The following is an 11,859-nucleotide window of genomic DNA, read 5'->3' as shown; positions in this document are numbered from 1 at the left end:
CGTCATTATTTCGTTATTTTTCATTAATATATCGTTGTCTTTTGTTGACATTCTGTTGTCTTTCATTAATATTTCGTTGTCTTTTGTTAACGTTTCGTTGTATTTTGTCAATATTTCGTTGTATTTCGTTAATATTTCGCCGTCTTACGTTTATGCATGCACTCGTAGAGTGGCTAAGAGGCATTTCCCTCTTAAAGCTCACCTATTATTCGTAGTTTTTATGTTAAAAATAAATAAATCAGGATGTTATGTCCCTCATTCTATTTTATGTTGGTAAGGGTTTACCCCTGTCGAAATATCGTAGTCAGATGATCAGTCATTTCAAAGTAGTAGAGTCAGGATACTCAGCCCTTCATCTACTGTAGGGGGTACTTCCCCGTGCGTCATATCCGTCATGTATTTGCATTATGTATGATATGTAATGCATATGACTTAACTAAATGCAAGACATAAATAATACACTTTAGGTCTAGCATTTCTATAAAGATATTGTGAATAAAGCATTATAGATAAGCATATATAACATATGTTATTTTAAACATGTATAATCAAATAATCTTTCACATAAAACATTTAGGTTGGAAAGAAGATATCATGTATTATCAAAGGCAAACACGTTGCATACTTTTTGAAATAAATAACAAAGAGGAAAGTAGTTCATAGAGGAACATACCGTAATATAGAAATGACACAAGGACGTTACATATGATAAGCCTTTAACTGGATTACGTTCCAACTTTCGGTAACTCGTTTGGAGATGTCTCAAATATGTTAGCTTAAAATCTTCTATGAAGTGTTCGATATATTCAACCAATTTTTAGAGTTCACGTCGTCATTCAGATTTATGCATCCTTCTGTGATACGGTTGTTGCATTCTTTTTGTAAACAGGTTGTAGACGAATCGGGTGAAACCAGTAGATGCTTCCAGAAGTGTCAACAATTCGTGCTCAGGTGTTGTATTGTCCATCGTGTGAATATTTGGATCTGCCAATAAGCTAGCGAGTTTTTACTCTATCTCTATATGTGTATGTCTTGTCAAAATATGAACATGTTGTGCGCCTTAGCATAAAATTGACGTATTTCCCTCCTCGTTTGTCCTGACTTTGTAGTCTCTTTAATTTCGTGTCGTCGAATTCATACCAAAGTGATAGCCATTGTTAGAATCTTCATGTCTGTCTTATTCAAGCCTGATTTGTATCATGGATTTAGGGTGTATGTCATTCACTGTCTTGCAGTGTTACTTTATCGATTCATCATTGAGGTGTGAATCTTTTGTTGGTCTTCATTTAAATGACTCTATGGTCGTGGTCGTGTCACAATTGTGTATGGTCATCTTCTCGTTGTTGAATTCGCACGAGTACTTTTACATATGTTCTCTAAAATATTGGACAATGCGATACAAATCGCTTATCACTTTCTCAAACTGTCAACTACTTACATACTACATACTGAAAACGTTGATCATAACGGATCATAATAATGTCGGTGTTGTCTCTTTTGAGGACTTGAGAGCATCATAAATCATTTGAATCATATTCCATGTCTCTTGTAGTTCTTGTTCTTAAAGTCACGATATATAGAGTATGCTTTGGTGTCCCCTTGTGGCGATTTTAAGACAAGTCTCAATCATGTCCATTGACATTTGGAGTTGTCATGTATTGCTTCACTTTTTCGTTCAGTTGTGTCAAAAGACTTGGATTGAAATCAACCACAAAATCACCAGGGCTTGTGAGATCATAGTCATCAAGTATGCCTTTGATTGTGAAGGATTCTTCATGTTACTCCATTCAATAGAATCTTTTATTTCGTTGTAGTATGTCGTGGAACATTCCGCACTTACCTAATGAATGGGAAATAAATTTTTTTCAAGAAGTTAGTCGTCATGTCAATATTTAGACGTCTTTGAATGATGTTGGAGATGTCAACTCCAAAGATTTAGTCAAGTGTTTGACATGATCAACCATGTTTCTAGAGTTCCGTGAAGGTCGGGGTAGTCGTTTCGGAGGTGTCATCTCCCTCTTATCGTACTTGTCCTCACATCTCGACATGTTCTCTGTCATGTCGCCTTCTTGAAGAGTACTTAAATTTCCCTCCTCAATGTTGCGCATTCATGTGTCTTGTTTTCACAGTAATCTTGAAGGTAATATTATAGTTCTAATTTTGCGTAGGCTCGTGGGTTATCACTCTTAGGTGACATCACACACATCCAACTCATACTTTCTCACATGTGTTCTATTTAATTAGTCAATATTGTTGATGCAATAATTACGTATGAAGATATCATGATGAATTTGTTACAAAACAATTTATGTTTAGAAGCATATTACTCGTGACAAAAATATCATTCATTGATCGTAAAACCAGTACATTTCAATATGACGTAACAAAGATAACAAAAATAAGAATAAAAATAACATTTGGACACGAAATATGTTCAAACATAAATTACTTTGATTTGTCACGCACAAACTAATTTATGTTTGGCCACAAGGTATTGATTGATTAATACGACAATATTCAATAGTTATGAAATGATGACAAGAAATTGTAATCGCATGACGATACATGACAGTATAACAACTACCTGTGAATCTAAGGTGAAATTGATGCATATTAGATATACATATTTATGCCACATTATTTCATGCCAATCTAAGAGCTTAATACATGTTTGTGCAGTTTAACGGGAAAAATAACACGGATCAAAATGGCATCATGATATGTGAACAACATGCATGAATGAAATATTTAAAATATAAGTATGTATACGATATAATGACAAAAGAAAGTAACGAATTCTTCACTATGTACGAGTGAAACATGAATCAATGTATCATGGCAATACGTCAACCAAATATCTAACGAAGTTCTTAAAGGAAATAACATGATGACATTATAGGTATCAAATGTATTATATTTAATTCAACATAAAAGACAGTAATCAAAAGTAGGTCTGGGAATTGAAGACAACTAGCATGATGTTCTAATGATTTATTTAAAAGTAACTAGGAATAAAAAAAGAAATGACATAAAAGTATGAAAAGAGATTACTTGTAGTATGCATTCCAATTGAGAAAAGTCTGATTCTTTGGAACATGTTTGCCGTCAATTCTGGACAACTTGTAGGCCTCTCATCCAATGACATTCATTGATCAAAATGAGTAAGATGCCATAATTTTCTTGAATGTATCCAATTTTAAATCTCTAGGAGTTGTCTCATTGTAGGTCCAATTTGAGCTTTAAACATCTTGTTGACAAGACGTTTAAATCTCGCATCAAAACTCGTTAGGCCAAACGACATGGCCAAGTAGCAATAGATTCCCCTATTCTTATGAAAGTTTTTATCTCTTCATCTGGAGGATGAACTTGAATCTAGTTATAACCATTTATGCATCCAGAAAATGTCAAGAGTTTGTATCCAGCCGTCGTGTCGATCATCATGTCAAGAATTTGTGTTTGACCATCATGTCGATCATCATGTCAAGAGTTCATGTCCAAATATCACGTTGATAATGATGTCAAGTCTGTGTGATCTATATCTTTATTTACTAATTAATCTATGTTCAGTTCCTATTTGACATGTGCATCATTTGACTTGTCATTAAACTTGCGTGTGATCACGTCAGGGTTGGTACCCTGCATGTCGTCATGTTCCGAAGCGAAAGCATCCATTATTTTCCTCATAAAATCAATCAAGTTGAACTCTATCTTTGGTGTCCCACCCTGCCCAATAAAGACATTCATGTCCCCCATCATTAAGCTAAATTTGACCAAGTTTTCTTGAATCGTCGTGATGACTCATGGGTGTTTTGGCTTTTGTCGTCATGTTGGTTTCTTCTCATATGAAAGTTGTATTTGAGACAGGTTGGATCCGTTGGACACCTCCAGAAATGTCACCAATTTATACACAGTCGTCGTATTGATCTTCATGTTGATATGTAATTCTGTCAAGCTGAAGAAGTCGGACACCATCATTGGGTGTACATCATGTCGGTACGTGGACATGTCATAAAAATATGTATGTCTTCATATAAAATTGATGTGTTTCTCTTATTCTTTGTTCATAGAGTAGCCTCACATTCATATTTAAGAAAGATAACGGCTTCTCGAGTCGCGTGTTGTCGACTTCCTACTAGAATGATGGTAATTTTCAGAATCTTCATGTCCGCCTTCTTCAAATCTGATTTGCACCATAGCTTTGGCATGTTATTTTCTTTTGTACTCACATCTTAGGTTTCTCAAGGAGAATGATAAGAGTTTCATCCACATGATGTTATTTTTTGTCATCGTAGATGTCGTCCACGTCTAGTCGTCATACCACACTTTGTATTGTCCACTTTTCTTTTATGATTTCATAGAGCCAAATTTCATCTTGAGTGCCTCCTTTTCTGAATGAAACATTCATGTCATATCGAAGCTTTTTAAGGAATGAAATCATGTCTCCGTTTATATCCATGTCATCACGTTGATTTGTCATCGTACCTTAATGTGTATAATTGTCATCTGTGTTGAAAATCATAAAGACTCTTAGCTAATTTCCCACAGACGGTGCCAATTGTTTTTACCAAAATTTGTGGGTTAAAAGCTAAGTCTAATATGATTTAGCGTTTAAGTAATTAAAGCAAGAAAGTAAAAATAAGAACGATAAAAGTAATCGACACAAGCAAATGGTGACGCGGAAAACCCCCGTGAAAGGGTAAAAACCGCGGGTGGGACGATACCCAACCGAAATAATTCCACTATAATCATATGAAGAGGATTATAAGAGATTACAAGAAGATGCAATGCAAGAACTATGGAAAATATGTCCCCGACGTCAAGTTCTTGTGTATAGTTGTAGAGATTAAGTATTAGAGGTGTAGTAGCTTGTGTAGGTAATGTAGGATTGTGTACAATTATCTATAATATATGAACTATGGTGGATAATATATAAAGTACCGTGGCTAGATGAGAAAATGAAGAGAGTAATGGTAGAAGATGAAGTTGTAGAATTGTAGTCTAAGTAGAATTGTAGTCTAAGTAGAAATGTGTAGTGAAATTGTAGATAATGAATTCATTGTGTTTTTTCTCCTCTCTACCACTTATGTACGTTTTTGGATTGTTCTCCCCCGTTCTTCACTTATTCTTATAGTTTAGGGATAAGGTATAACCCCCTCCTAGCTTTTAAGAACGTTTTAAGACTAATTCTTCATGCAGTTCTGTTCCCGTCGAGTACCTTCACGTCATGTCTTAACCAAGTCGTTGAGCATCAGATTTGTGTATAGCTTAAATATATCATGTGGAGAATGATTAATTAGTTTGTAATTTGATGATATATTATTCCCATAACTTTCATAAGCACGAGCCTTAATTGTAGGAGTTATATTCTCCATGATCTTATCTTTTAGAGATAGGATGGTTATCACATCCTATTTTTTAGGACGGTTTATGACCAAGTCTTGAAGCTGTTACGTTCATGTATTTGAGCTCCACTTCCATCATGTCGACTCAAGTTCACGTCGAGTCTTCATGTCCAATTCCTTCGTGTCAGCGGCAACATTTCAAGTCAGTAATGCAGTCGTCATGTTTAGTAATCTTCATGTCCAGATGGGTAGTTGGTACCCTGATAGTATGGGCTATAACCTCAAAATTCAAGTCATCCTCACCCTCGATATATGATTTTCATAATATAATTTCATTTCATAATATAATTTGGATGCTGCTAAATGCAGTAAAAATTTGCATAACGCAGCAATCGGAAATTACATTTATATCCTTCTCATGTATTAAATGTAGTGTTTAGTAGTTGTTGATTGCGATACAAAATAGCACTCTTGTGACTCGTGAAATTAAAGTGTACTTATTTTAATTTAAATACAAGAGTGTGATGTATTTTATTTAAATAAATTTTATAAGTAAATTATCAAAACTATTAAAGTTTTTTTAGAAAAAGTTTACCACTTTACAATTTTATGAAATTATTTATAAAAAGAAAATTTAAAATAAGATTAATAAATCACAATTAAGTAATATAATTTATTTTTTATTACATTCAATGTTGTAAGTGATTTAATCATTTCAATTTGTCAAACAACGTTTTATACGAAATAAGATTATTATAATTACTTGATTTTAAAATTATATTTATACTTGATTTCAGTTTTTAGTTTGACCGTGAAATTGTAAATCATATTTTTGTAAAATATTTTTAAAGAAATATGATAGTTTTTACAATTTTATATTAAAAATCGTAATTTTACCCAATACCATAAAGAAAGATGGGATATAATGAAAAATAGGAAAATAAATAATTATATTGAAAATATTTAAATAAAATAAAATATAAGTAAGAAATAATAAATAAATAATAATTTTTTGAACATGAAACATAAAGAATAATATAATTAAAATACAAGCAAAAAAGTTTAAAGCATGCATTATGTTTTTCGTGCACATTTAAAGGAAAAGAGGATGTACAACACTAGGTGCATTTAACAAAGACGGCAGGGACATTATTGTAATTACACATTACTGCACGGAGTAAAATTTTACTGCATTTAGCAATCATGTATAATTTCACTATATCTATTTTATAAATTTAAATATTAATCAATCTCATCACTTTATCAACTTATCATATTTTCGGTTTTTCTAATGTGGGTCCAAGTGCACACAATAAGCACTAACTCCCATGAATTTGATAAAAAATCTAACTTTACAAGAAAAAATATAACGGTCTTTCTAATGTGTGTCCAAAAGCACACAATAAGCACTAAATTTTATGAGTTTGGTACATTTTGATTGATCTTCTAAACATAAATATTGATGGACCCCTTGCATTTACAACTCCACCAAAAAAATGCACCAAACTCATAACATATATATGTTTCCTTGCAAAGTTAGATTTTTTCTTATTATCTATACCAAAATCAATCGTAAAAAAAGTAGTACATATGATTTAACGGTCAAAATGTAAGCGCGTGAAATGCACTTTACTCGTGAACAAACTGGCAGAGGTGCATGTTATTGAGGTTGCCACATCAGATCACTTACCCTTGTTCTTAAACTTAAATAGAAAGGTGTATGAGCCAAAAGGACACCGATTTAGATTCGAGAATGTTTGGTTGCAAGAGAAGGAATGTATGAATATGGTGAGAAATGGTTGGGATCTAGGTGGTGATATGGATATTATGGGCAAGATTCGAGTCTGCACGGAAAAGTTACAGCAATGGGGAGGGGGTTTGAGTAAGGAATACAAGGTAAAGATGCAGCAATGTCGTTTGATGTTAAAAAAGTTGCGATCACGGAGGGACTGTCATGGTATTCAACAATATAATGCAACGAGATGGGAGTATTTGAACTTGCTTGATAAACAGGAGGTATATTGGAAGCAGCGTTCTAAGCAATTCTGGCTGCAAGAAGAGGATAAGAACACGAGGTTTTTCCATCGATATGCATCAAGCAGACGAAAGAATAATAGAGTAGATAGGATCAAGAATGCAGATGGAGTATGGAAGGAAACGAAGGTTGAAATCCAGGGAGTTATTGAGGACTACTTTTCAAATCTTTTCACGGCATCAAATCCGCATGGACAATTATCAGAAAGAGAAGTGGTTAATCAGGTATCAAGTCTGGCAAATGAAGAGCTACTAACAGATATAACAAGTGCATAAGTAAAGGGGGCTGTGTTTTCGATGCACCCGGATAAGGCTGCTGGGATTGATGGGTTTAACCCCGCATTCTACCAAGCTTTTTGGAGTGTAGTGGAAATTGATGTAGTGAAGTTCTGTCGAGATTTCATGTGCACGGGGACGTTACCTGATGGTGTTAGTAAGGCGTTAGTATGTTTAATTCCCAAGGTCAAGACGCACGAAACTATGGGTGATCTACGACCAATATCCCTATGTAATGTTCTTGTACGCATTCTCTCAAAGGTCCTCTCCAACAAATTGAAACGTTGTTTGGGGTCGATCATATCTGAAAACCAAAGTGCATTCATAGAGGGACGTTTACTTACTGATAATGCCCTAGTTGCATTCGAAATTAACCATTATATGAAGCGACATACTCAAGGAAAAGTGGGAATTGTGGGATTTAAGATTGATGTGTCTAAAGCATATGACATGCTAGAATGGGAGTTTATTCGCAGTATGATGGATAAATTTGGTTTTAACCAAGTCTGGATACAAAGAATTATGTACTTTATTAGTTCTGTTTCATATAGCTTTTTACATACGGAGAGGAGTTTGGGTGCGTGATACCAGGCCGAGAATTGAGGCAAGGCGATCCAATATCACCATACATCTATATCATGTGTGCTGAAGGCCTCAGTGCGATTATTCGAAGACATGAGTTGAATGGGTTGTTACATGGCTGTAAGATAGCAAAAGGAGCCCCAGTAATTACTCACTTGCTATTTGCAGACGATTGCTATTTCTTCTTCCGAGCAAATAAAACGGAAGCTAACATAATGAAGAGAATATTGGAGAGATATGCTCATATATCTGGACAAATCATTAATCTCAATAAATCGGCCATCACTTTCTCTTCAAACACGAGAACTGAAGATCGTAGGGAAGTATGTTTGCAGTTGCAGGTGTTTGAGAGTGGGTGCCCAGGAAAATACCTCGGAATGCCAATGTCGATAGGTAGGAGGAAGAAAACAACCTTTAATTTTTTGGTGGATCGGGTTGAACAAAAGATACAACAATGGAAGTTGCAAAATATATCTAAAGCAGTGAAGCTGACTCTACTTAAGAGTGTTGCACAAACAATTCCTAATTTTTATATGCAACTTTTCTTGATCCCGACAGAAATTTGTGAGTCTATCGAAAAGAAGATGAACTCCTACTGGTGGGGAAGTGGCATTAAATGGATGTCTTGGACTAGGTTGTGCGAAGTGAAGGAGGGAGGGGGTTTGGGTTTCAAGAGACTGAGGGAATTTAACATGACCATGTTGGCTAAGCAAGCCTGGAGACTAATGAATAATGCGAATCCCTTAGTAACTGCAATAATGAAAGCTAAATACTATGTGGATGGTGAGTTTCTAAATGCTAACTTGGGCACCAATCCCGGTTATACATGGAGGAGCATCATGGCCGTGAAGGATTATATGCAGTAAGGAAGCAGACGAAAAATAGTTGATGGTAAGGATACACGAGTTTGGCACATTCCTTGGTTGCCATGTCCGGTGAATGGCTATATTACAACTGGTATGCATCATGAAGGAACAAATATCACAGTACAGGGCCTGATGGAAACTGGGCAAAGGAGGTGGATAATGACATTCTGGTGAATTTGTTTGATGAAAGGGATCGCTTACTAATACAACAGATACCATTATCTAATCGGTAAACTGGCCAGAATGGATGGTATTGGATGTGGGAGGAGAATGAAAAATTTACGGTGAAAAGTTGCTACAGACAGATTCAAGGAGAACAAATGTGTTATGACAGAAGATTTTGGAAGCTGTTATGGGGAATCAAATTGTCAGGTAAAATGTTGAACTTTATATGGCGTGCATGCTCAAACGTATTACCTACAACAGCTTTGGTTGTTAAGAAAATCGATGTCATAAAATCGTGTTCTTGGTGCCATCGATATAATGAAGATGTTGTTCATGTCTTGTTTACATGCTGTTTTGCAAAAGAATTATGGAATTTGGTAGGACTACAAAGAATGGTGCCAGTTGTTGAGGGAAACACTATGTTACAGATTTTAAAACAAGCTTTTCAGTGTAGTACTAAAGAACAGTGTGCTCAAATTGGACTGTTGTGTTGGAGCTTGTGGATACGTCGTAATACCTGGGTATGGGACAGAAAAGCTATGTCATCCTCCGGAGTTAATGCAATAGCGATGAGCTTGTTTCAGGATTGGAGAAAAGCACAGGAGAAAGGAAATGAGTGCCAAAGTCGAGGGCAGATGCAGCAGTGGTGCAAACCACCTCCGGGGTGGATTAAAATCAACATTGACACTTCTTGTCCGGTTGATTATGATTTCATAAGAGCTGGATGTGTAGTTCAAAATGAGAAGGGTGAGTTTATTCATGCACGAGCTTGCGATATTGGGGGACGCATGCAATCGAAAGAGAGCGAAGTTAGAAGTCTCAAGGAAGCACTATTGTGGGTCAGACAATGGAGAACTACGAAGTGTATCTTCGAGATGGATGCTAAGTCAGTGGTTGATGTTATCCATGGGTTAATGGCGTTTCAATAAAAGACAATGGAGAACTACGAAGTGTATCTTCGAGATGGATGCTAAGTCAGTGGTTGATGCTATCCATGGGGTTAGTGGCGTTTCAATATTTCATACAATTGTGAAAGATTATGGAACTTCTCAAACACTTGTTCACTTTGAACAAGTGTTAGTTGTGTTTGCTAGGAGATCTGCGAATAGAGTATATCACTTGTTAGCTCAAACTACTTATTCTATGTCAGGTCCGGAGTGGTATGATACTGCTCCGGATTTTATTTGTAATCTGATCAAGGAAGAAATTTAATATATGCAAGTTCAATTTTTTTTCAAAAAAAAAAAATATCAAAATCTCCAACTCAGGTCATAACTCAAATCAAATGAAATAAGTTTTGTAGTTTCCACGTTCTAGTTCAATTTTATCTTTTCAAAATCTTGTTTCAAATTACAAAATTATGATCGAACTCAACGATATGATTTTTTTTGTTACGAGTAAACACTTTTTTAAAGGTCATCTTTGTTTATTCGGCTACTTATTCCCTCTCCCCGGCTAAACCATAAAATCAACAATTACAAAGCATTTTCCACCAGTTAATTTACTTATTCCCATCAGAATCCCTTTCAAAGCACGTCGGTAGATTTATTTACAAATTTCAGTTGCTGCTTTCAAACATAATTCACGAAGAAAAACACTTGTAAAACAGAGATGAAAGAATTAACAGAATGTAAAAAAAAGATATAATACATAGATTAAGCAAAAGCCTCAGACAGCAGTCGATTTCACATCAATGATTATCAGTCGGTAATTCCAACTTTTCAACATTAATCCTCACTGGCTTTAATTAATTTCAATAGTTTTATTTTCACAATTCAACTGAAAAAATGTAATCGCAAAAAACGGCTCCGTGAACGAACAGAAAAAATCAATTCACAGGTTCCTATAAAATGCGAAGAATCAATATAGGTTCAATCATAGCATCGTCGGTCAATGCACTATGGCTACCCTCGACGTGGCATCAAACCTCTTCAAAATTAAATTCAAATAAATAAGAAAAAACCTCAGAGTCCCGTTCCAAATCAACCACACAGCGAGAAGAGCGATTGTTCCACACAACCCGACCAATACTATAATCAAACCCGCTGGTTAAAAAAGAGACACTCACTGTTAACAAATAACAGAAGGCTCTTTATTTAAACAAGAGATTTTAAACGATTACGATTGGTGGATGGGAAGATGTGGGTCGCTCTAAACGCTGCTGTTTAAAGTGTCATACGGCACTTCCTATCTTTTGGGTAAGCTTCCTCATCGGTACCAGATATCAATCACAAATATAGATTTATATAATTAGACACCATTGAAGATTATACATTAAAAACAAAGAAGAAGAGCATGTGTGTTTGAGAGTTGAGACTTGAGGACGATGAATGATATCGTTGAGGTTTGATGTGTGTGTTTATTATATAGGAAGAGGATTGAACCCTAGTTTTTGGAGATGGGCTATTGGGTGGGTTGGGTTGGTTTACATAGTTTGTGTTTTTTCTTAATTGTTAGGTCATATGCCGATAAGCCCAACTCAAGCACTTTTTTGGGAGAAGGATGTTCCGGGCTGTTTAAAATATTGTATATGACAGTTGCCCACTTATGAGATCGGAAATTGAGATTAATCGATTGAAATATCGATTTACGAT

General features: G+C 35.2%; 1 protein-coding gene and 3 non-coding genes across 4 annotated transcripts; 1 reads left to right on the top strand and 3 right to left on the bottom strand.

Annotated features, from left to right (window-relative positions):
• The first annotated feature begins 9,357 nt into the window (after nucleotides 1-9,357).
• Nucleotides 9,358-10,194, top strand: LOC141695312 (uncharacterized). The gene has a single exon (XM_074499568.1). The coding sequence runs from the start codon at nucleotides 9,358-9,360 to the stop codon at nucleotides 10,192-10,194; it is 837 nt and encodes a 278-aa protein (XP_074355669.1).
• Nucleotides 10,195-10,925: 731 nt separating this feature from the next.
• On the bottom strand, nucleotides 10,926-11,009 carry LOC141699136 (small nucleolar RNA snoR77Y). The gene has a single exon (XR_012565621.1). It is a non-coding gene; the product is annotated as a small nucleolar RNA snoR77Y (small nucleolar RNA).
• Nucleotides 11,010-11,050: 41 nt separating this feature from the next.
• Nucleotides 11,051-11,193, bottom strand: LOC141699141 (small nucleolar RNA snoR2/U65). The gene has a single exon (XR_012565626.1). It is a non-coding gene; the product is annotated as a small nucleolar RNA snoR2/U65 (small nucleolar RNA).
• Nucleotides 11,194-11,416: 223 nt separating this feature from the next.
• Nucleotides 11,417-11,482, bottom strand: LOC141699142 (small nucleolar RNA U49). Its single transcript, XR_012565627.1, has one exon. It is a non-coding gene; the product is annotated as a small nucleolar RNA U49 (small nucleolar RNA).
• Between the last annotated feature and the right edge of the window lie 377 nt (nucleotides 11,483-11,859).

Source organism: Apium graveolens, chromosome 11, assembly GCF_009905375.1.
Source record: "Apium graveolens cultivar Ventura chromosome 11, ASM990537v1, whole genome shotgun sequence".
NCBI classification, from domain to species: domain Eukaryota; kingdom Viridiplantae; phylum Streptophyta; class Magnoliopsida; order Apiales; family Apiaceae; genus Apium; species Apium graveolens.
Note: the sequence above shows the minus strand (reverse complement) of the source record. Positions and strands in the feature narration are given on the sequence as shown.

What these genes read in the sequence shown, in the direction of transcription:
- LOC141695312 (XM_074499568.1), top strand. Translation starts at nt 9,358, where the DNA reads ATGTGGGAGGAGAATGAAAAATTTACGGTGAAAAGTTGCTACAGACAG.